The sequence below is a fragment of the Tenrec ecaudatus genome, chromosome 1 (genome assembly GCF_050624435.1).
Source record: "Tenrec ecaudatus isolate mTenEca1 chromosome 1, mTenEca1.hap1, whole genome shotgun sequence".
Lineage (NCBI taxonomy): Eukaryota > Metazoa > Chordata > Mammalia > Afrosoricida > Tenrecidae > Tenrec > Tenrec ecaudatus.
In genome coordinates this window covers 67232010-67256521 of record NC_134530.1, presented here as the reverse complement: position 1 = coordinate 67256521, position 24512 = coordinate 67232010, and the positions used below count along the sequence as shown (strand labels likewise).

The 24512-nt window shown below is 50.6% G+C and overlaps 2 protein-coding genes across 4 annotated transcripts; one reads left to right on the top strand and one right to left on the bottom strand.

Annotated features, from left to right (window-relative positions):
- The first annotated feature begins 695 nt into the window (after window positions 1-695).
- SVBP (small vasohibin binding protein) lies at window positions 696-5054 on the top strand. Of its 3 annotated transcripts, none has more exons than XM_075554843.1 (3): window positions 696-781; window positions 1436-1585; window positions 4591-5054. In XM_075554843.1, the coding sequence occupies exons 2-3, from the start codon at window positions 1472-1474 to the stop codon at window positions 4675-4677; spliced, it is 201 nt and encodes a 66-aa protein (XP_075410958.1). In that variant the 5' UTR covers window positions 696-781; window positions 1436-1471; the 3' UTR covers window positions 4678-5054. The 3 variants fall into 3 exon arrangements, with proteins under 3 accessions (XP_075410958.1, XP_075410953.1, XP_075410967.1); XM_075554838.1 differs by having other exon boundaries at window positions 722-875; XM_075554852.1 differs by having other exon boundaries at window positions 733-875; window positions 1411-1585.
- A 3686-nt stretch (window positions 5055-8740) lies between these two features.
- Window positions 8741-19237, bottom strand: TMEM269 (transmembrane protein 269). The gene is made up of 6 exons (XM_075530192.1): window positions 19164-19237; window positions 15436-15579; window positions 14049-14164; window positions 13329-13472; window positions 11822-12022; window positions 8741-10212 (listed from the first exon to the last, which is right to left on the bottom strand). The coding sequence occupies exons 1-6, from the start codon at window positions 19235-19237 to the stop codon at window positions 10073-10075; spliced, it is 819 nt and encodes a 272-aa protein (XP_075386307.1). The 3' UTR covers window positions 8741-10072.
- Window positions 19238-24512: the final 5275 nt, after the last annotated feature.

Sequence of the window (24512 nt, the reverse complement as noted above, 5' to 3'; positions counted from 1 at the left end):
ACAGACTAGGAAGAAGTGCCTGTCCATCCATTCCTAAAAATCAGAACATAAAACCCAGTGGTTCAGCATGATCATAGCCCCACCCCATCACGGGGCTGGTACAGGATCAGGCAGTCTTTCTATTGTGTGTGGGGTCACCAAGCATCCAGGGTAAACAACACCGCTAACCAATATGTACGTTATGCAGTTATGACCAGGAGCAAAAGTGCCAGAAGCGTCTACACCCATAAGAGAATCTGTTATTATTATTATTAAACTGAATAGCCTTTGTTGTCCAAGAGCTTTTTAACTATTGTTTTTGTCCATCCTTGCGACACTAATAAGAGAAGAATGATGGGCAGTTGGTTTCATTTACACGCCTTTTGTTATTCATAGACTTGAACGCCTTTTCTGTTAATTGGCCATTGTACTCTGTCAACATTTCCCTTTTCCAAGCACTCAGGCAAACAGGATCTCGCTCCATTCTCTTCATTCATCAGGCGGACATCACCCCATCCCACTTTTCAAATTAGGAAAATTTGGTTCCGAAAGTTAAAACTCCGGTCCCAGGTTTCACATATTGCCCTTTAAAGCCCAGCAGCTGTTCCAGAGCTTCTTTTTGCTGCTCTTTGTTACCAGCCTCGCCCCGACACCGGTTCCCAGACATCCTCTCTGCGCACGCGCCGCCGGCCCGGGAGTAGGGGCGGAGGGTGGGGGCGGAGCCTCCCCAGCCCTGCGCCAGGCTCCGCCCTCGGCCCCGCCCAGTCCCGGGATCGGCCGGCTCCGAACGCTGGATCCCGAGGTAGGGAGGAGGCCTAGAATTCCGAGCTCCGGATTGAAGGTCGGCGTGGGGAGGTGTCAGGGACGCCGCGGGGACCCCGCCGTCCCCAAGTCCGGTAGGGAGCCCCATGGTCCCGAGCCCTGGGATCGGAGGGGCCGCTCGGGCAGCCCAGCCGGGCCGCCATTCCCCCGGAGGAGGGCGGGCCGGGCCGCGCTGGGAGGACCCGCGCGTGGACCACGTCTGGTCCCGGGGTCCTGCGGCAAGTTTGTCCGCGTCACGCTGCACCGTGGTGGGAAAGCCCCGGCCCGGAGGCCAGAGATGGGGTGCGAGGCCCTGGCCGGCCGGCGTGCCCTTCTTGGGCCTCCGTGACCGCCTGTCATCAGCCTAGCGCTGCGTTAGCACTCTGCTGAGAGTGCAACAAGCTCCCATCGGATTGTCTCCTGGATTTGTACCCAGCAGCGCCAAAGGGAGAAAACCCCTGAGCCCGGGGATTTGATTTTCCCGTCGCCCATCGAGTCCGTGGCGGTGGGACTGGAGCCTTCTCCCATTGCCCCCTGGCCACATTGCGTTCCACCTGTCAAAGGATGGGCCTGCCCCGGGCTTGGTTAGAGGAGGGACTAGCATTTGTCGCTTTCCCCTTTTCTTTAAAGTTGAGCCTCTTTCCGCACCACTCAGATCAGAGCTGACCTTAGAAGTGTTGGAAGCCCAGCCATGGATCCACCGGCCCGGAAAGAAAAGTCCAAAGTGAAAGAACCCGTCAGCAGGGTGGAGAAGGCCAAGCAGAAATCGGCCCAGCAGGAGCTGAAACAAAGACAAAGAGCAGAGGTGAGGAGATTGTGTCTGGTGGGGGATGGCCTTCCTCTAGCAGTGGCGGAAGGTGGGAGATGATCTTGGAGTAAGGGGCGCGAGAGAGGCCAGTGATGGGGAGCATTACCTAGCTCCAGGCAAGGCAGGCGTTCTCCTGGGCACAGCCACAGAATTGATTCCCACGCATCGTGCACCTGTACAGGGCTTCAGAAAGTTTGTGGAGACATCCCATTATCTTTACATTCCATTTTTCCCTGAATTTTTGAAGCTTGCCTCATACACGGGACCGACTTGACTTTCTCCCACAGAGGGACTGGGGGGCTCAAACTGCCCACCTTTTTATTAGCAGCCCAGTGGCCCCTTTTTCTCCGTTTTAGAGGTGCAACGTGATGAAGTGCCAGCCTGATTTCCATGCCCACTTAGTGTCAGATTGGAGATGGGAGCCCTGTCCCCAGGTGACTCTGGCTTAGAGATTTTGTAGTTGAGCCTTGGGGCAATGAGATAAGAATGAGACTCTTCTGTGCCAGAGAAAAGCTTTATGATCTCCTGTCCTCTTCTTGTCCCCCCTCTTTAATGTTGCTGTTATTGTTTATTCCCTTTTGTGAAAATTTTAGAAATACAGAAATAGAAAATATTGTAACAAGTAAGTGGCGACGTCCAAGCCTAGATTGGTAGTGGTTAGCATTTTGTCCTATTTGCCTGAAGCCTTTTTAAAAGAAGATAAAACTTTGTATGTAAATATGAAGTCCCCTTTGTTCATTCAGAGGAGCCCCATTGGACTGCTCTCTGCAAGTTAGGAGTTTGAAACCACCAGCTGCTCCACAGGAGAAAGATGAGGCTTTCCACCCCTCGGGGTTTGAGGCCACCCCCAAGGGCAGTTCTGCTGTCCTGTAGGGTTGCCATGAGTGAGAATCGACTTGCTGGCAGTACGTTTGGTTTGACTTTTCCCATTCCCTGGCCTACATCCCTTTCCCTTCTCTGTGGGCACCCATTCTTTACAATTTTGAAAATATCCTTACGTTCCAATATGTTTTAAAGTGCCTTAAACTGCTACTATGTGACAAGGACTGTTCTAGAACTTTAACTATGCAGCTAGACAAAGCAGACAAAAACCCCGCGTCCTCGCATTCTAGTGAGGAGCGGTAGACAGTACACATAAGTAATAATGAGTTTGATAGTAAGTTCATCCATACACGGAGATTCCCAGGTGGACTGGGACCACCTGAGAGCTATTCTCGCCTCTCCATCACGTCCCCACCTCATCTGACCTCGGCTCCCAATTCTGCTGTCGCTTGACGCCCGCTTAGAGTCATGGTTACATGTTGGACGCTGACGATGAGGTCAGCAGTTCAAAACCGCCAGCTGCTCCGCAGGGGAAAGAAGAGGCTCTCTACTCCCATAGCTGTAGTCGGAAACCCACAGGAGCAGTTCCACCCCGCCCTGTAAGGTCACTGTGAGTCTGAATCAACACAATGGCAGTGAGTTAGGTGAGGCTTTATGGGGGGGTGGGGGCGGGGAGGTGCTTTGGTGTGTGTGTGTGTGTGTGTGTGTGTGTGTGTGCGCACGCGTGTGTGTGGTTTGGTGGCCAGTTAAAGGACTGCTCTAAGACACTAGTCATTGTGCAAATTAAGCGTGGCCAGTGTTGAGGACAATGTTCGTGTCGTTATTGACACCCTCCCTGTGCAGTTCTAACAGGTCCGTTTGTCTGATTTCAAATCCCAGCTCAGCCACAAATCCCAGTTCTGCGTGTGTGACTTTGGACCAGTAGCTTAACCTCTCTGACCCTCAGTTTCTCCATTCTGCCTTTGTAAAATGAGAACGATGGTATCTGCCTCCTGGTGGGTAGAAGGGCTCAAGATCGCCTCGTGAAGCCCTGAGCGCTGTCCCGGCCCATAAAACCAGCCAGCAGCAGTGATTGCTCTTAGGCATCACTGGCTTTTATTCTGTAAACTCTAAATTGAGCGACTGATCAGGTTTCTGGCGAGTCACTGAATGGTAATGCATTTCCATTTACTGTAAATTCTTGCTGGAACGAGATGGGGATATCAGTAAGGAATATGTGACCCCGTGAGGTCAGGGTAATAGCCTCGCTTTATAGTGAGGTCATAGGACTTGAGCCCTCCAGTTCCCGAGGGACACACGGGGATCTAGAGGCAGAAATGCCGACCGGCCCTGGTCAGAGCAGCTGCTTGCCGCCGTCTCTATCTGTGTAGCCTGGAATGTAACCTCCTAAAATAGGAATGAAGCCCAGACAGCCCCTTTGCCGACGGCAGGGACACCATTTCCATCCAGCTCTGGGAAAAGGTCGCATTGCAGGGCGTGAGCCGCGAGGGAACCAACCCAGTGCTGCCCAAGCCCACAAGTCCAGCGTTAACCCATTAGCCCTTATGTCCAACATCAGTCCACAAAGTCCTCCATCTCACAAAACAGACGCAATGATGCTGAATGCAGGGGGAAAGCCGAGTCAGTGAATGTGTAAGCATCTCAGCGCTGGCAGGGGTCTCCACACGGCCGCTCCAGCACCCAGGGCTGCATTGGGGTAGGTCCATGTGGCTTCTCCTTGGGGATGACTTGTAGGAAGTCAGTTTTGTCAGCTGAAGCAGGGAACTTCTAAGGCAGCTGCACCCTGGCTGACCATCACAAAGCAAGAGACCCAAGAGGTAGAAAGGCTAGGCTCACCGAGCCATTTATCCCTCCACCCTTCAATTAATCACATGTGTTTATCGGCCAGGTTGACAAAATAAACTAACTCACCCCCCACCCCCAAAAAAAGAATTCCTTTGTGTATTACTTAATCACACCCATCCCCCTCTCTGTCTGTTCAGATCCTCCCAATCCTTTAAAGGCCAAACCAGCCAGCCCACTGCTTTTTTCCTAACTGTCCACACAGAATTTCTACCACCTTTCCGTTCTCCTATCAGGACCCCTGCAGGTCTGGAATTGTCCAGATGACAAAACTTACCTGTGTCTAAAGATCTCTTGAGCACCTGCCTCCACTGCTAGCATTTCTTCTTCCCGCTCAGATCTATGCGCTCAACAGAGTCATGACGGAGCTGGAGCAGCAGCAGTTTGATGAGTTCTGTAAGCAGATGCAGTCTCCTGGGGAGTGAGTCTCCTGGGGAGTGAGTCTCCTGGGGAGTGAGTCTCCTGCGTGGTCAAGCAAGCCGGGACCCGGATCCTGTCTGCAAGCCTCGTTGCCCATGTTAAGCTGAGCTGCCTCCTCTGGAGCCTTCCAGAAAGACATCTGTGCTGCTCCTGAAGCTGGGTGAACCTGAACTTGCTTCCCCACCTAACTTCTGCTTCAGCGCTTCCTCCGATCTGAAACTGCCCGATCCGCCCTGAAGAGACTTGTTTTCTTCTTCCGAGGCGATTGAGATTTTGAAAACCTTTTTTTAATTGTTTGAGAAAATGAATGTTTCTTGTGAAACTGTATCTTTATCAAAATGCAAATAAATTATCAATAAAATGTTCACTTGTTTGTACTAGACTGGGTGCCTGGTTGTAGAAAGTGGAGCCCGCATAGTGTAACAGGTAAGCAACGCTGGGTGAGCAGAGGAAAAGACATGGCCACTTCAGACCCCGCCGATCGGAGTCTGCGAGCCTCGAGAGATGTCCGCGTGGCTCTTCACTTCCAGGTGGGCAGCTCCTCAGACCTCGCACCCTCCTGAGCCTGGCCATCACGGCTCTGGGTAGCAGGCTGTCCCCACGGAAGAAGGGCCTGCGGGTGCCTTTTCTGTTCTTGAGTTGGAGGGATACTTTGTTGGGCCTTTGAAGAAGACGTGATGAGCGTGTTCAGACTTGCCTCCTCAGGAACCAGTCACCCGTGCACCTACCTGCTATTTTGAGGTCTAGAAATGTGAATTCTGCTTCAGGTATTTGTGTTTTGATGTTAAGGAACGGTTTGGGGATATTTTACTTCTAGGAGTTGCTGGGGAAGGATTTCAGCGGGCGAGGTGACCAGGGAAGTGCAGTAGGTCCTTCCGGGTAAGAGGCAAGCACTGCCGCTTTCTCTGCTCAGTCAGAGATGCTTCGTTTCCTTTCTGACCTGGTCAGCTTCTCAAGCTGTTGCCATGTCCCTTTGCTGCCCCAGACTCGCTGGGAAGGTTGTTGTCGTTACTTAGGCTTCTTCGAACAGCCAGCTAAGGAACTTGCTGCCTCTATTTTCGAGAGGCCAGGTTATAATTAAAGACAAGCTCTACTTGTGGGGGGGGGGGGCTTCAAAAGATTTGTGGGAAAACTTCATTATCATCTTCGTTCTGTTTTTCCCATGAGCTAAGCCCCCTCATAGCCTCAGAAGTGGGCATTCGATTTCATAGTGCCCTGCTAAATTTGGGTTGAATGAGCTTTTTATTTACTTAGGCTAGGGTCAGAGGAAGCTATTCTGATAAACGTTAGGAAATGTGGTGTGCTAGAAAGCACAATTTCTGGAGCCAAATTATCTACCCCAGTTCTGTTTCAGATAGAGCATCAACTTCTCTAAGACTCACTCTTCTCATCTATATGATGAAGTAATTCCTTCTTAGATCATTGTTGAGAATTTCATACGTTATTGTATATATTCCTCAAACCACTGCCATTGAATTGATTCCAATTTAGTGAACCCATAGGAGAGGAGAACTGCCCCTGTGGCTTTCTAAGCATATACTTTTTTAATTGTTTTATTAGGGGTTCATACAACTCTGATCACAATCCATACATACATCAGTTGTGTAAAGCACATTTGTACATTCATTGCCCTCATCATTCTCAAAACATTTGCTCTCCACTTAAGCCCTAGGCATCAGCTCCTCATTTTTCCCATCCCTCCCTGCTCCCCACTCCCTCATGAGCCCTTGATAATTTATCAATTATTTTGTCATATTTTGCCCTGCCTGACGTCTCCCTTCACCCACTTTTCTATTGTCCGTACCCCAGGGAGGAGGTCACTGTAGATCCTTGTAATCAGTTACCTCTTTCCAACCCACCCTCCCTCTACACTCCCAGAATCACCACTCACACCCCTGGTCCTGAAGGTATCATCCGTCCTCGATTCCCTGTGTTACCAGTTCCTATCTGTACCAGTGTACATCCTTTGGTCTAGCCAGACTTGCAAGGTAGAATTGGGATCATAATAGTGGGGGTGGGGGGTTGGGAAGCATTTAGGAACTAGAGGAAAGTTGTATTTTTCATCATTGCTACATCACACCCTGTATAGCTTGTCTCCTCCCAAGATCCCTCTGCAAGGGGATCTCCAGTGGCCTACAAATGGGCTTTGGGTCTCCACTCCACACTCCCCGCCTCCCTCATTCACTATGGTAAGATTTTTTCTTCTGATGATGCCTGACACCTGATCCCTTCGACACCTCGTGATCGCACAGGCTGGTGTGTTTCTTCCATGTGGGCTTTGTTGTGTGCTAGATGGCCGCTTGTTCACCTTCAAGCCTGCCGGGCACCGTCCGCTTTCTTCAGCATATAAATCTTTATAGTTGCAGAAGCCTCATTTTTCTTCCATAAGAACAGCCGGTGGGTTCAAACTACTGACCTTGCAGTTAGCCCAGCTCGTAACCCACTATGCTACCAGGGCCCGCACTGTGGACTAATGATCCTCAGCAAAAGCACTTCCTCCTAGCTAGCTTTCAGATTGACCCATAAGAAATGTTTCCATTTCAAATAACCAAGTAATACATGAGCAGGTAATACCCATTGTTTCTCAACAGGTGCCAGGAACACCTCAAGTTGTCCCCGTGTCCTCCCTCCCTCCATGTGGGCTGTTGGAACGTCAGTGTTGAACCGATTCTGATCATTGGCTGGGGAAGTGTTTGGATTACGTCTCAGCCATGGATATCTTTTCATAGCAACTGTCCCAGTAGGGCAAAGATTCTCAAACTTCACATGGTTGTGAAGTCAGATTAATGGATCATGAATCATGATCAATGTTTTAGATTAGAAAATGTTATAAAGATATTTCATATTTCAGTCTTAACCTTGTAAATGTATACAATGAGTTTAATGTAAACATGACTAATTCTTCATTATAAGTTGTGGTCAAAGATTTTTGAGATACAAGAATATTCTTGAGCCAAGACAGGAACCGGTTATCTTTTCATTCACAGTTTAAAGAAGGAAACAAATTTTATGAGAAATACCAGGTAAGAGCGCCAGAGCCCTTGGCATCATGCGTTTAACAGCATCGACCGCCACAGCTCATACAGGCACAGTCTATGGAAATTGGGAACACATTTTTTGTGGACCTTCTAGACTCCCCTAACCTTAACATGATCCCTTTCCCAGTTCCTGATAGAAATACAAGGAGGCATTTTAGAAGCCCTGAATCAAAATTAATGAGCCCATTAAACTTTGGAAGATTGGCTACTTGGGTTTGACTCGGGTCCGATGCTTACTAATTGTGTGAACTTTGGGCAAGTTTTAATCTCCCAAGTCTGTGATCCTTTCTATTTGTCCAGCTAGAGTTCAAGAAGTGATTGCGATGGCCATACACAACTCAAAGACAATATTCTTGATTAAAGGGTTTATTCAAGGAAGTTAGCATGTTATAGCACAAGTGAGAAATGCTCAGAATATAGTTGTTCAGTCAGGAGCTGATACAAAGTCCCGGGCTGTTAATTAATGCCCAAAGGGTGCGCCACTCCAGCGTCAGCCTCAACTCACAGGCACTTGACTCTACTTACTCTGGGGGCTGGGAAGCCCACCACTCTGTCTTATGCTCTGTCTCCTGATTCTGCTGCTCCTGTGATGTCACAGCTATCTTCTGACCAATGAAGTTCACTGTACAGGGATCTCAGGGTCCAGAGGATACACTACACTCCTAGCTCTTGCTGGACATGAGATTCCTTCAACCCACCCAGTCCAGCTCACTTCATACCCAGAAGGATGGCAACGACAATGTGTCCTGTTAACCGTTGCTCCTGGATGAATTCTATCCATCTCTTCCCCAACTTTCTTACCCAGAGCCGGACAGGAAAAGGTGGTTTGGTGGGCAATACAGACACTCAGGCTGCAAGAAACACATTAAAGAATCCACTGCCCCTTCAGGTCCTCAACACCTTTTTATCTCATGACCTCTTTACACTCTAAAAGTAACTGAAGGCCCCAATAATGTTTATGTGGGATATCATATTTGCTATGTTAAAAGTTAAAACAGACAAGTTTTTAAAAATCATTTTATTGGGGGCTCGTACAGTTCTTATCACAATCCATACATACATCCATTGTGTCAAGAACATATGTACATTTGTTGCCATCATCATTCTCAAAACATTTGCCTTCTACTTGAGCCCTTAATATCTGAACAGAAAAGTTTTTAAATATTTATGATAACAAGATTCTATCGTAAGTCAATATAATAATGTTTTTCATGCAAGAAAACTATTTGCCAAAATACAGAATCATTTGGTGTTTATGTGTTGTAAACCTCTCTCATATATGGCTTTAATAGAAGGCAACAGGGTTCTTAATCCACATCTGCATTCTGGGTCCTTAGCCTGTCAATGAAGTCAATGAAGGACATCCAGTGTTACTCAGATACATCATCAGGAAAGGAAGGAGTGTTTTAATACTTAGATAATATTTAGCTATTTGATATGTCCTTCTTTGATGTTACACCAAAACCCAGCAAGTGGTCATTTCCTAAAGACAACATGGCATCTAATAACCGGCCGTATCAGTGAACATTTTGTATGGCTACAGGAAACCATCCGTGTCCACTGTATCTTCTACCAGGGCACAATGTAGTAACACCACTGGCTGGTCATTTAGAAATAGTGCTGCAAGGATCGTCTCAATACTGACTCATTTTTGATATAATTTCAAAAGTACATATTCATTAACATCCCCACCAATCCCATCAGAAATGTCAAGCTCATGGTGTATACAAGTTTCCCAAACTTCTAAATTTCCCTTGAAAGCCAAAATGTTATCCTTGACAACAAAAATGTAGACAACAGTCTATATTCCATCCCAAGCTGAGGACTAGCAGAGCTCCTAGAATCAAGAGCCAGTCCCCTCTGACTTCACTTATTCCTTTGAGAAGTATGTTTTTAATGTCTTCGTCTTTTTCCCTTGTTACTAAGAGAAAGTTCAAGAAGAGCCCATGTGTTTCAGAAAACACCAGAAGTAAAGGCCTGGGAATGATGAGCGTGAGCCTCCTGAGACCCTGGGGCCGGTGCCAGGTGTGGCCCGCTTTCCATATAGTTACGAGGGGACCACTGAGTTGATTCTGACTCACAGCGACCCCACAGGCCCACGTAGACCTGCCCCTGTGGGTTTCTGAGATTGTAAATCTTTATGGGAGTAGAAAGCCTCTTCTTTATCCCATGAGCAGCTGGTGGCTTTGAACTGCCGACCTGGTGGGAAACAGTCCAACGCATAACCCACTGCACAACCACATAGGGAGAAGGAGAGATTTAGTAAGGATAAGGCAAGCAAGCCTCAGCCCAGTATGCTGGCACGCCCTCCTCTCCCCCGCACACACCACCCCCACAGGCCAGAGGGAGCAGGTGGAGCTGTTCAGTGTCCTCGGGGCCGTGGTCGTCTGAGACAGCTTGTCTTGCCCCACAGAGCGTCAGGAAAGAAGATGTAGGAGATGGCCCAGATCAGGCAGTAAAAGGGAGTCAGAGAGAACGGAGACACAAACAGCATGGTGACACCTGCAGGGGGAGCAAACAGGCGCACACAGTTTGTACGAAGCTTTCTCGTGTGTGTGTGTGTGTGTGTGTGTGTGTGTGTGTGTGTGTGTGTGTCCCCACCCTTCCGACCCCCGGCACCCTACTATCCCTGCCGCTTGAGATGCCGCCTTGTCTCTAAGAAACTCAGCTAAAAACGGCTAAGGCACTCGCTTAACAAGACTGCAGGTCCCAGTGCACCCGGTCGCATCTTGGACGAGGGGTCCCGTCCTCTTGAAACTCGATGACTATGACCTCCCTGACACTGTGCATTGACATCAGCTTGGTGGCAATCGGTCAGTCGGCAGGCAGCTAGACGAGTGTAATGTGACCCAAACCCCACTGCACTGTCAGACTCAGGACAGAAATCAGTCCCGACCAAGAACTAAACCAGAATTTACCCAGCTACCCCTTACTAGAAACACAAAGTTAAAATCCTCATTGTTTCTCATTCAACATGTCTGAACGGCCAATGCAATAGGACTGGCTGCAGAAAAGAGTCCGGCATGAGCATCCCTGCACTGCTGTCTTCACAAGGCCTGCTCAACTCCTGGCTGGCGACTGGACACGTGCCTGGCAAACAGTCCCCCACACGAATGCCAAACCTTTCCTAACTGGTAAGCAGCCCTCTGTGCCCACTCTCTACAAAGGAGTGTGTGCTGGACAGCCACGTTCCTTCTGGGAGTCTAGATTTGGGGTACATGTTGAGCTTTGGGGTTTGGGTGGTGTTGTTAGGTGCTGTCAAGCCAGTTCAGCTCAAAGCGACCCTGCGCAGAATGAAATACACGCTGGGCAGAGAGGGTAGCTATGTGACCAGGCCTCAATAAAAGCCCGGAGCACTGAGCATCTCCGGAGCTTCCCTGGTGGCCCGCACTCACATGCATTGCTACAGCTCCGGGCTGGAGGCATGAAGCTTGGCCTGCACTCCCCCGGGGGAGAGGTCCTCGGGAAGCTGGTGACTGGTTTTCGCTGCCATTGGTTCCAAGCACCTTGTCCCTGAGCTGACTTCGCTATGTGTTCTGGCTGTCATAGACCTTAGCCATGAGGACAACTGTCTACTGAGCCCTGGGAGTCCTACCAAGCCACCACAGCTGGGGGTGAGCCCCGAACACAATTTGAACCTCTTCAATGCCAAAAGGGAAAAGGGCCCTAATATTTGTAGGGTATCTGTGGATATGTGCTAGATATTCTGTGAGTATATTACATATGCTATGTCTTTTCCTTTAAGGTTCTTTGATTTAGAAGAATTATAACTCTTTCTAACCTTTCCTTTTTTTCTTTCCCGTCCAAAGCAGGTGGTGCGTGTGCTAGGGGAACAGTTCGTAACTTCCAACCAATACTGATTGGGCATCTACTCTGTGACCGCCATTACTCCCGACCCAGGGGTTACAGCACCAGTCAGAGGGCCCCTGTCCTCACGGGGTTTATGCTCTGGGGGAGGGAAGTGTAGAGTTTGTAGACAAGAACTGAGAACCTACGTATTCTCTCATGTGGCAATAAGTTCTTTGGCGAGCAATGAGGCAGAGCCAGTTAGGGAACTCCAGGTGACGGGAGGTGAGTGAGCCCATCGCTGGAAGCATGTGAGAGCACTTACCCGCCAGATAAACGATTTTTTTCCAGTTCTCAGACTCGAGGATTTCCTCATGGGGATAGTAGGTCTGGTCCATCATGAACAGAATCATGAGCGAGGCCACGCAGGAGAGAATGAACGTGTTGCCTCTGGTCACAAGGGAGGTGGAGGCCAAGACACAGGAAGCGTAGGAGCTGGGTAGGCCCTTGTAGATGAAGGGGACTCCTGCCAGGGAAAGAGACCACCAGGGCTGGCTGCTGCTCTCCCTGCTCCAAAGCAAACAAGCAAAGCCGAACCCCACAAGAAAAGCTTTCAGCTCCAGCTCCCAGCTCCCCCAGGCAAAGCCTCAAGGAAGAGACCTGAGCTCCCTGGGGCATTCTGGGCTGGAATCTCTATGGAGGCAGATCACCAGGCCTTTCTTCCGCAGCACTGCTGGGTGGGTTCAGACCCACCAACCTTGTGGTAAATAGCCAAGCAGAAACCATCGGGGCTATCCAGAGACCTGTCTACAGCTACAAAGGTGTCTAAATGAAGCAAGCCTCTCTCTTTGGGGGGCTTCCCCTCCCTAGACTACAAAAAAAAGGCACAAACACTGGCATTGGGTCAATACCAACTCATGGCGACATTATAGGACAGGGTAGAGCTGCCCCCGTGAGTCTCTGAGGCTGTGACTCTTTACAGGAGTAGAAAGCCCATACTTCCATTAAATCCGAGGTGGGGGCAGCTGTGAGGCACCAACAGAAGTGGTACCCTGGGTTGCATTTTGCATTGGTTTTCCAAAGCCAAAGCAGGCAGCCAGCTAGGACAAGGTTGTGCCCTGGCCCACAGAGTGGCTGTACTTGAGATCTACCTTCCCGTCTAGAGGCTAGGCTGCAGCTGCCCCACCCCCTTCCTCTGGGGCCTGAGGCAAGACACCTGGCCTCTGCTGAGCAGAGGCTCTCCAGTTTGTGGGGACTGGAGAAAGCCCTCCAGGTCTAGTCACTCAGTGAGACAGGGGGAGAGCTGACCCAGGAACCGGGGCCCTCAGTCACTCAGCCCAGGGCAGCCTGGAGCGGAGCCTCCAGAGAGGCTGGGGTGGGGCGTGGGAGAAAGGAGAAAGGGGCATCCCCAAAAGAAAAAACGGACTGAATCACTGCATCCAGTGACTCCACCCCCACCCACCCACCACCCCTAACACACACACACACACACACACACACACACACCACCCCTAACACACACACCACCCCTAACACACACACACACACACCACCCCTAACACACACACACACACCACCCCTAACACACACATACACACACCATCCCTAACACACACACACACACCACCCCTAACACACACACTACCCCTAACACACACACACAGACCCACCCACCACCCCTAACACACACACACACCACCCCTAATACACACACACACACACCACCCCTAACACACACACACACCACTCCTAACACACACACACACACACACACACAAACACACACCATGGTTCCCTGCCCTTAGCCCCAAGGCTGCCCCGGCTCCACTCACCGGTTGAGAAAAAGCACAGGCGGAAAGAAGTCGCTAGCATATACATGATGGCCAGGAGCCCACTGAGAGGCCCATCCAGGCCTAGGAGCAGGGCTGAGGCCAGGCCAAAGGAGGTGAAGACAGCAAAGTCGTTCAGCTCCACTCCTGCTCCAGAAGGCCCAAGGTTAGAAGATCCAACAACCCCGGCCCTTGCATCTTAGCCCCCTCTGGAGGGGGAGCTGGAGAGGTTAGCGGGGACTAGTGGGGGTTCTGGTAACAACAGCTGCTCCACGGGTGGTCTCAGGCTAAGGACTCCTCCCAGCTCTGCTGTAACAGACCCCACAACCCCATCTTTCTTTCCCCAGCCAGGATTGCATTAAAATGAGAGATCACTCATGGGCAAGGAAACTCATTTATCACGCAAAATCTTACATAGAGATGTTCTGAACCAGTTGCTCCCTCTGGGGGAGTTTCGCATCTCCCAGATCCCCTGCCTTCTCACCTGCCCTCCACGCCCACCCCGACAACACCCACCACCCACCACCAGCACCTGGGGTGGCCCTGAGCAGGGAGGCAGGACAGATAAGGACGCGTAGGAGCTGGCAGAGGGATAAGGAGCTCCCTAAGGCCAGCTCTGACGGGAAGTGACAGGCCTATGGGTTGTTGGAGGGTGGAGCTGGTGACCTGACATGATCCTCTGCTTCGGAGTGCAGGGACTGGGGGTCTGAGACCCGGATTTACCTGATTTGGTAAAGATGCTGAGGTGCCTGTTCATGGTCCCGACTGCCATGTCTAAGAAGAAGCTGATGAGAAGCAGCCAGGAGGCACAGTGGGGTTTCCTAGGACGCAGCCCCGTCAGTCACAGTGTCCCACAGACAACCACTCCATGTCCCCAGGACAACACACTTATCACACCACTCTTACACTCCTTACACACGCAACTCCACACATCGTCCACTCAACAGCCTTTCTGACTCACAGACACACGAAACACACCCTCACACATGGCTACCACCTTCCAATACCCTACACACAGAGCTCTGCAGGGAGTCCTCGGAGCCCGTGGAGATCCCTGCAGTACCCCCTAGTGCTCAATTCCAGGCATATTCCACAGGACAGGGGGCCTGGGTCCAGCCCAGTCCCTGCTACCAAGTCTGAGAATTCTCCGATAAATGACTCTCCCCTCCAGGCCTCCCCCCATCTGTACCACGGGGCACTGAGGTTCCTCCAAATCCTCCCTGTCCCTGGCCAGAGCCCAGGAGGCCTTTTCCCAAGACGGCCCTGGGTTACTCAGTGGCCCGGGAGAGAGCCTGCCCCACCCAGGCCTGCAGTCCTCCACGCACTCCTTTCTGGGCACCCACACCTATGGCTCTAACCTATAGGAGCTGAGATGAACTCGGCATCCTGGACTCCTCTGGGTGGGAGAAACCGCACCCCCACCATGTGCCGAGAGAGCGTCCCCGCTGCAGGCCTGTCCCAGGCTTAGGTCAAAGCATCTTAGTTTTAGGATGAGAAACAGATCCTGGGAAAGCCGCTTGCTGAAGGTCAGGGAGACCCAGAGTCAAAGGATGTTATTTGCAGTCGGAGGATTTGTCTTTGAAGAGCAGTTTCCCAGGGGCGTTGAAATATGACGACAGGGATACAATTCAGCCCCAGTCTGATGGGCAGAGACATATATCTATGTATATATGTCTGTGTATGTAGATATATGTCTCAGATTTTCCGGGGCATGCTTATTCCAAACATCCTGCCAGACCATATGTTCTCATTTAAGAATTGGAAAGTATGAATCAGAGCTCACCCCACGGTGGGGGTAAATCCAGAGGAACAGAATTTCTTGATTTTCTCATAAAAACAATTTTAACCAGGACTGGAAGGAACCACAGAGATCAGAGAGCGAGCTCCTCATTTTACAGATAGAGAAACTGAGGCCCAGGAAGGGGATGTGACCTAGCCAAGGTCACACACCAGATTGGTGGCAGAACTGAGGCTAGGATCTTGGCCCTTTGGCTCCCAAACCTGCTCCCAGTTGACCCTGTGCTTCAGTGTCTGGCTCTAACTCCCTGCTCCCCTTGTCCTTCTCTGGGCTCCAGCACTGGCCTGAGAGCTCTCGGGGGCCCACGCCTACCTGTAGAAGCTGCAGAAGATGGAGGAGAATCCCAGGATCATGTTGACCAAGGACAAGGTATTGACAATATCCTTGCAGGAAGATTCATCCAGCTGGGGGCGGCTCTGGTCATGGGCCGGAAGAAATTGGTGTACTGATTCAAATCTGGGGCCCAAAAGGAGAGGGGCAAGGAGTTCCCAAGATCAAAGAGTCCCAAAAGGGACTCCTGGGGACTTGGTAGCTCCTGCTCTTTTAAACATCACCACTGAGTGGCACCCACCCAATATATTGCTCCTTGTCTCACTGGCTGCACTAAGGCAGCAGGAGTTGGCCCAGACTGAGGATGGGGAGTTGAGGAGGGGAGGGTCTTGGGAGATGCACAATAGTAAAGTAGAAGAAGGCACACAAACACACCGCCTCTGACTCTGCCCTTGTCCCCTGGCACAGACCTCCTGTACGGTGGCCCTCCTGGCTCAGGCTGCAGGGGTCCAGGGCCCTTCCCATCTGAGAGATGAACTCTTTGTCACAGACTCTTAAGTTGGCTTCAGGGAGAAGTAGAGTCAGAAAGCCACTCTGTCCTACAGGCCAAAGGCACTCCCAGAGAACTGGCTGTGCCCCCCCCCCCCAATCCATCGCCCCCACCACCACCAGAACAACCGGCCTGGCCCTGTTATTGTATCAGTGAACACGTGTAGCATCAGGGAGTTCACAAAACACTTTGTATCTCTCTCCTGGGGGGTGGGGGTGCTATATAATTCCCCCAATTTCATTCCTGAGGAAACCGAAGGTTAGAAGAATGGAGAGACAGGCTCCAAGTCACATTTGGAGGTGGGAAGGGCCAGCCCAGGCTGCGAACTCAGAATGGGTGGGTCTTCTGCCAGGAGCACCTAGAACTGCAGGATGGGTGAGGGCAAGAAGGAGGGGGTGCTGGGAGAGGGGAAGCAGCCATTGCCTCTGCATTTGGCCAGGCTTACTGGGACACCCTGGCAGCCTACCCAGGCAGGAGGAGCTATGCCTGGTTGCCTCACCTCTCCTGCCTCTCCCATCTAATTGGCTTGTCTGGTCTCATTCTTATGCTCAAATCACCCATGCTTAGTCCTTGCAAATACTCATGAACTGCTTAAGAAACAGTCTTTGTGTGTGTGTGGGGGGGGGGAAGCCCCAGCCCTTTCTGAAACAGAGAAACCCCACTGATTGGGGCAGATGTACCTGCCCCACAGAGTCATCCTGCCCTTGAATTCAATACTGCACTGCCAGCAGGCTCTCACAGTCATTCTCGCACTTGGTCCTCACCACTCCATCTTAGCCTGGGGGAGCTGGGGCTCCTCTCAGTGGGGCTCCAGGCCCTCCTGTCCCAGGGCAGCAAGAATTGAGACCAAACGTGTTCCTTTTTCACTAATTTTGCCACCAAAATGTTAGAGGCTGGAAGGGTGGGCTGGATCTGCGATGGGGAGCATCAGGGAGCAGCCCGGGAGTCTGATGGGCCAGCTCATTCCATTCACCAAGAGGCACAGGTTCTTATGCCTCCTTGCAAAGTCAGCTTACAAACAGCAGCAGAACTCAAAGGAAGGAACGAGTTTTGCTCAAAGTCACAAAAGAAGTGGCAGAAGGAGATGCACGGCTTCACTTAACCGTTTTTTGCCCTCTACTCTGCTGTCTGCCAACCCACAGGCCTCTGCTCAGCCAGAGCCAGGTGCTGGGAGAACACTGGGGTCGTGTTTGCATGGCACTTTAGAGTCTGCCCAGGGAAGCAGGGCTCGCTTAGGCACATGGGGACTCACAAAGTCTGTTCTTGGGGACCCCTCATCTCACAGAGGAGGGAACTGAGGTTCCAGGAGAGTTGAGTGACTTGTCCCAGTCAATGGTGAGTCAGGGTTGGGATCACATCTCCTCTTCCCCAATAAAATGTGCTTTGCAGCAGAATGCACAACAGCCAGGTGAGATTAAGGGCTGTAGAAATTCAGAGAGCAAGAGTAATCCATTCTTCCAGCAAACTCATCAGGAGCCAGGCTCCGTGTTTATCCCTCAAGTTGCTCAGCGTAACTGGGGCACCAGGACAAGGAGGGCCAGGGCTCCTGGGGGAGCACAGCAGAGGGGTCCAACCTGGCAGGGGTCAGTGAAGGATGAGGAGGCAGGGGCAGAGTCCAGACAGTCTGCAGTGTGGTCTGCAGGAGCTGGTCCCTCCCCCAACTTTCTGCAAGCCTTCAGAGCTCCCCAATGCACCCAGGATGCAGTCCACCCCTTTGCCTGGTCTACTAGCTCCACCTCCAGCCTCCGACCTCTATTCTCCCTGAAGCCCCCTTGTCTCTGCCTCTGTACCTCTCTGTTGTTGTCTGGTGGGGAGGAGGGTACTTCTTCACACCCCCACCCCCAGCCTGCTATCTGCGAGGATCCTCCTCCGCCAGGGAACACCTCCTTGTGCTCACGTGTGACACATGGCACTCTGTTTATCAGTGCCTACCTTGTCTTCCTTGCCTACTGCTGGGTAAGTGACTTGAGTGCAGACCCGGGTCCCCCTTGACCAGCATGAGGCCTGACAATAGAAATGGTTCAGGTGTTAAATGGCTAGAGTGCGTGCGTCCCTCAGGTCTGCTCCCTGCACCAAATCACATCTCCACTCTGCTGCAAACCTCGTTCCATAGGTGTCCCCAAGAAGGCTTCCCAGGGGGGACATCAACAATGCAACCCTTCCAAACCAAACGCACTGCCATCGAGTCCATGCTGACTCTGAGTGACCCTACAGGGCAGGGTGGAACTGCCCTGTGAATTTCCGAGACTGTCACTCTTCACGGGAGTAGAAAGTCTGGTCTTTCTCCAGTGGTGGTTTCAAACTGCTGACCTTGCAGTTACCAGCCCAATGAATAACCATTACGCCATCAGGGGCCCGTCATTGACTCTTACCATCTTTCTTTCATTAAAAAATATCTTATCCCGTGCCCTGCACATGAGGCAGGATTGCACGCAGACAGCTCCCAGCACCCTGCTCGGCGTGGCGCTGGGGCCCAAGGTGAGTGGTGCTGCGGGGCGCACAGGGGTGCGTGTTCACAGGCAAACATGAATGGGTGACAACGGAAAACAGAGTTGGAACCGTGGGGATGAGCTATTTTGCACAGGAAGCTTTGAGAGAGGTTGTTGACTGTCATCCTCCTGAAGTTTGGATGAAACTGAACAGCAAAATGAGCCTGGGGCTTTGGGAAGTGTCAACTCTCCGTTTTTCAGGAGGAGCCACAGAACTCAGTGACGCACCTGACTAAGCCAGCGCCCAACAACCAACCTCAGCAGAGCAGGCTTACAGCACTGGTGCAAAGAGTTAGAGCCGTTCTCCGCAGTCCCCCGGGAAAGAGAAGCTAGTCATGGTAACTGCGTTAATGGGAGAAAGTACTCCTGTGGTTTTCAGGTGAGGATCTAGTTCAGAAGTCATGAAGTGATCTGTGGTGAGAATAGTTATAAAACTTAAGCCACTCAAAAGATACATTGTTATCTTCGGCCTCCTAGGATATTGTAGCTACTGCGATATCCACACCTGGGTTTGGGCCAAGACACTTACTTCTCTCACCACTGGGAATGACCAGGAGTGGGGGTGTTTTTGTTAGTTGTACAGAATCAGCTGAAGAACAACACTATTTTAAGTTTGTAATCCACTTGCCTTTGCTGGTGCTCTTTTTATACAATGAAGCAACAGCCTGGCAGCAACATAAGAAACCATTTAATAAAACTTTCAGCTTCTTCAAAGAGAAAAAGTAACTTACTGCTCGGTTGGCACCAGGGCTCCTGTGGCCTGGGTCACCGGGAAGAGCCAGCGGCAGGCGGGGACTGTCCGCATGGCCAATGTCCTGGTGCAGAGGCCGAAGAGAATCGCCTGGGGTGTGGGCCAGGAGACATTCTCAATGAAACTGCCACTTACTGAACTCTTGAAGGAGACCCGGAGTAGGGGCCCTCCCCTGGGGAACTCCTGAGAAAGGGAATTACCAACGCGAGGAGGAGAGAGGTGAAGTGGCCGCACTGCGGTTGGAGGAGAACATGTGCGGTGTGACCTGCTGTGAAGTCTGATCTTCGAAGGGCAGTGGGGAGGTGGGGTGAAGTTTGGTAAGACTGCCTGGGGTGGGGGGGTAGGGGAGAGACCGAGGGGGTGGGGTGCTATGAGGAAAGGCAGGGCAAGGGGTGAAGTGAAGATGCACACCATCCCCGCTGAGCTGGCCTGCCAGCTGGGGCGCAACGCAGAGGAGACCCCACTCCCGTCGGGCACCCACTCCACTTAGACACCTTTCTCTGACCCGGCCCTCACCCCACCCTGCCTGCCCTCTTCCCTAGAGGCCAACAGCCCCAATGAGCGCCTCTTCCAGGACTCTGCACCCCCAGACCGCGCTCCCTGACCCTGGCCCTACGCTGCCATGGTCCCCTGGGCTACAGGAGCCAAGGACCGGCCAGTGGCCATCTCTTTCTTCCCAGAGCCTGGTCGCTGCTAGCACCCCGGGAAGACTCATTGCTCGTCCTTGCGGCCTCGTAGCTTACCTGGGGACAAGGCATTGCTAGATGGTGGGTAGGGGTCTGCACTCCGCCCCCACTTCCTGTGCGGAGGAAGGCCCGGCCTAGGCCAGGTGGTCCCGCACCAGCGCCTAGCCGCCTACCGGACTCTTAGCTCACAATCCGGGAGGCGGGGGAGGGGCTGTGGCTCTTTCATTAGGGCGGAGGAGCCTCAATTTCCAGGGACCTCTGTCCTAGGTCTTGTAGCTGGAGGGCGAGGGTGGAGGGAGGGGGAGGAATACAATCTCCGTGTTGGCGTGTGGAAAATACTCCGCAGGTGACAGCAAGGTGATTTGCTAGGGGCAGAGCCTGGCTTCTGTCACAGGCTGTAAAGGGATAGGGGGGGTGGGGGGGGGCAGGCTGTGATGCGCCTTCTAATGTAAGCGCAGCGTGGGCAGGGGGTTGGTTCCCCGGCTCTATCCGTGGGCTTCTCTAAGAACGTCCAGACTCCTGGTAAGAGCATTCTTCCTTGCTTCAGTATTGGTTGGCTGAGTTGCCCTATAAATAATTTGGCCTCAATCCTGAAGGAGAGACTTAGTAATATAGAAGGGTTGTGGTCAGGTTGCTTTAGAGATTATTCTGACAATTAGCCTCCCTGGGGGTCTAATTATGTCAGTAATTTTGTACCCAAAACGGTACATTGTTTTGCATAAAATTTGTTGTTTTATATTGTAGGCCTGTAATTCTTAAGAAATTACTCACTTTAAGCTCTCTAGCAGACATTCCAGGTATGATAAACTTTAATACACAGTTAACATTTACCCTGAGGTTAGTGTGAAAGAGGGATCTGTAATCCCTAGGGATAATGAGGGGGACGGAGGAATGACAATAATTATTGGGCAGAGACAGAGGGCATGGGAGGAAGTGGCCAGGCTCAGGCGGAGTCATTGATTCGGAATGCCAAGGGTGAGGAAGGGGTGTGATTGCCTCTGAGGTGTGCAGACTTAGCTTGATGGCTACTGAGCTGTGGAAGGGAAGGCCGTGGGAGGCTTTGTATTAAATTGGACGTTCTAAGTGAAATCTCCCAGACACTACTGAAGTGTTGGTGATGTAGCAGGCACTATTTTGTTGTTGTGAGGTGCCATCGAGCTGTTTCTGACCACAGAGACCTTATGCACAATGGAACACAATGCGGCCTGGTCCTGCACCTGTTGCACAATTGTTCTATCCTTGAGACTATTGTTACAGCCACGGTGTCAATCCATCTCCCTGGGACCTTCCTCTTTTTTGCTGGCCCTCTAGTTCACCGAACATGATGTTGGTCTCCAGGGACTGGTCTCTCCTGGCAACATAGCCAAAGTATGTAAGATAAAATCTCCCCAACCTTGCCTCTAAGGAGCCCTCTGGCCTTACTTCTTCCAAGACAGATCAGTTTGTACTTGTAGCAGTCTTGGTACTTTCAATATTCTTCTCCAGCACCACCATTCAAATGTATCGGTTCTTCTCCGGGCTTCCATATTCATTGTCCAACTTTCATATACATATGAGGTCAGATTGAAAATACCAGGGTTTCTGTCCAGAGCACCTTAGCAAGTAACATCCTTGCTTTTCAATATAAAGAGATCTTATGCAGCAGATTTACCCAATGCATCCTTCGATCTCTTGACTGTTGCTTCCATGAGCATTGATTATGGATCTAAGCAAGATGACATCATCCTTGATAACTTCAACCTTCTATTTATCATAATGTTACCTAATGGTCCAGTTTGAGGATTTTGGCCTTCTTTACATTGAGTTGAAATCCATAGTGAAGGCTGCAATCCTTGATCTTCATCAGCAAGTGCTTCAAGTCCTTACTTTCAGCAAGGATATGTCATCTGCATATCTCAGATTGTTAATAAGCCTTCCTCCTATCCTGATATCACGTTTTTTTTCAGTCCTTTTGTGATTAACTATCATTTTATTTTTTTACTTCCTCTCTTATCTTTTTTTAATCATTATATTGGCAGGTTATGGCCATTACATAATCTTCTGTCAACGAGCAAAGGGGTGGAGTCTGCCTGTTGTGCAAGGTAAGGTTTATTGTGCCAGCCTGGCCGATAAACACAAGTGGGATTAATTGAAGGGCAGAGAGATAAATGGCTGGGTGAGCCTCACCTTTCTAGTTCTCTGGTCTCTTGCTCTCTAATGGTCAGACCAGTGTGCAGCTGCCTTACCCAGTTCTTTGCCTCAGCTGGCAAGGCTCACTTCCTGCAAGACATCCCTGAGGAGAAGCCACATGGACCTGCCCTGAGGCAGCCCTGGGCGCTGGAACAACCGTGTAGAGACCCCTGACAGTGCTGAGGTGCTTACACATTCACTGACTCGGCTTTCCTCCTGCAGTCAGCATCATTGCATGTGTTTTGTGAGATGGAGGAGGACTTTGTGGATTGGTGTTGGACATATGGGTTAATGGGTTAATGTTGGACTTGTGGGCTTGGGCAGCACTGGGTTGGGATGTTTTCTTGATGAGCACTTACCTTTTATAAAACTCTCTCTTATACATATGAGTTTCTGTGGATTTGTTTCTCTAGTCTACCCGGATTAACACACCTGTCAATCAGGTCATAGCCAATGGTGCCTCTGTGTGGGCATTGCCCTCTCCTGAGGATTCTGGGAACTCCTGCCTTCCTCCCTAGAGGTGGGACACAGACATACTCTCTGCTTCATCTTCCTGCTAACAAGATGCTGATCCTAGCCAGAGCTAGAGGAGCCACATGGAGACCCACACCAGCACTGAGATGCTTCCACTGCCCCTGGATCAACAAAACTTTCCACTCAGTCCTGTGATTTCCTGCATCCAGCATTATTGCATGTGTGTGTGAGTCTCAAGAGGAATTGAAGACTGGTATCAGACATATGGGCTAATATCAGACTTACGGACTTGATCTGAACTGGGCTGGGATGTTTTCTTAATATACAATTACTCTTTGATATAAAGCTCTTTCTTATTACATATGAATGACTCTGGATTTGTTTCTCTAGTCCACTTGAACTAACACAGAGCTCTTACAGTTACAACATTCAACCACATCAAGCAGTGTTGTACAATTTCTAGCACAATCAGTTTCCAAACATTTCTTTCTTTGTGAACTCCTTGATATCAGCTCCCCTTTATCCCCCTCTCCCCCCACCCAGGAACCCTTATTCTATGTTTTTTTCTATAATAGTGTGGGGATTTTGTTTTGTTTTGCCATATCTTTTTTTTAATGTTTTGCCATATCTTACACATTCCAATCACATACAATTCTTTTGTTTGATCCTGAGTGGGGTTATACAGTCATCCATGCTATCAGCTCCCCCTTCCCCCCACATTCTTCTTTGTATAAGACAGCTTCTTTGTAGATTTTCTCAGCATACACATTGAGTAATTATGGTGACCGGGTACAACCATGTGGTACACCTGTCCTGGTTTTAGACCATGCAGCACGCCTTTGTTCTGTTTGCACAACTACCAAGTAAAATCTTTCCATGGACAGTTAATAAATGCCTGGAGCCTTGTTTGTCGCTAGTATCTTCAGTGCCGCTTGGACTTTTTTCCATACCATACGTGCGGGTGAAGTACTGGAAGCACTTACTGCCTGTGCCAGGAAATTGGGAAGACAACTACTTGGCCAATTCCCTGGAAGAGATTCGTATTTGTACCCATTCCCAAGAAAGGTGACCCATCAGAATGCGCAAACTATGAACAATATCATTGACAGCCCATGCAAGTAACTTTGCTGAAGGTCATCATCCAGCAGCAGTTGCAGCGGTACCCGGACAGGTCCAGGCTGGATTCAGAAGAGGACAAAGAATAGGATACCATTGCTGATGTCAGACGGACCTTGGCTCAGCAGAGAGAATCCAGATATACTTGCGTTGTTTGGACACTGCTAAGGCATTTGACTGTGTGGATCACAACAAACCATGGAGAGCCTTGAGAAGATCGGGACTTCCAAAGCCCTCCACGGGAACTTGTCCATGGAGCCCGAGGCAGTTGGGCAAACAGAACAAGGGGACACTGCGCAGTTTAAAATCAGGAGAGGTGTGCATCACGGTTGTAGCCTTTCAGTGTACTTATTCAATCTGTGTCCTAAGCACATAATCAGAGAAACTGATTATATAAAGAAGAACGTCGCATCAGGTTTGGAGGACTGAGTGGGTCGGGCTATGCAAATACACATAGAAGCCTCTAACTTAGGAGTTGTTTTGCCATTCTCTGTAGGCGTGCCATCTTAGAAGCAGGAAGAGGGGGACTCCTGTCCTGGGGCCATCAAAAAGGAACAGCCACCAGTGGAGCTTGTGCGAGATCCGTTCCGAAGTGGTGAAGGCACCAGAGGCTGCAGCGCTAAGCGCACAGGGCTTCCTGGCCCACAGAACAAGGCAGAGGCCAAAGGACCATGTGGCCAAAGACATACAACTGCTGGCTGCATTGAGGTGCTGCTGTGGATCAAAGACTATCTCCCTCCTGTTTTCTGAGCCTGGCTTCTGGCAGCCCACCAAATCCCCTAATACATCCCTAGATGTCAGGGGAAACCAGCCCCTAACACATCATTACGGGTCCAGTAGGTGCAATTGAACAACAATAATAAGTAAAGATCATAGTAAAGTTA

What these genes read in the sequence shown, in the direction of transcription:
- SVBP (XM_075554843.1), top strand. Translation starts at nt 1,472, where the DNA reads ATGGATCCACCGGCCCGGAAAGAAAAGTCCAAAGTGAAAGAACCCGTC. An exon ending in AACAAAGACAAAGAGCAGAG is followed by an intron (nt 1,586 to 4,590) that starts GTGAGGAGATTG and finishes CTTCCCGCTCAG; the next exon opens with ATCTATGCGCTCAACAGAGT.
- TMEM269 (XM_075530192.1), bottom strand. Translation starts at nt 19,237, where the DNA reads ATGCGGACAGTCCCCGCCTGCCGCTGGCTCTTCCCGGTGACCCAGGCC. An exon ending in CCTGTGCTTTTTCTCAACCG is followed by an intron (nt 12,023 to 13,328) that starts GTGAGTGGAGCC and finishes TTTCCCTGGCAG; the next exon opens with GAGTCCCCTTCATCTACAAG. An exon ending in AAAAATCGTTTATCTGGCGG is followed by an intron (nt 10,213 to 11,821) that starts GTAAGTGCTCTC and finishes CTCCCCCTGCAG; the next exon opens with GTGTCACCATGCTGTTTGTG.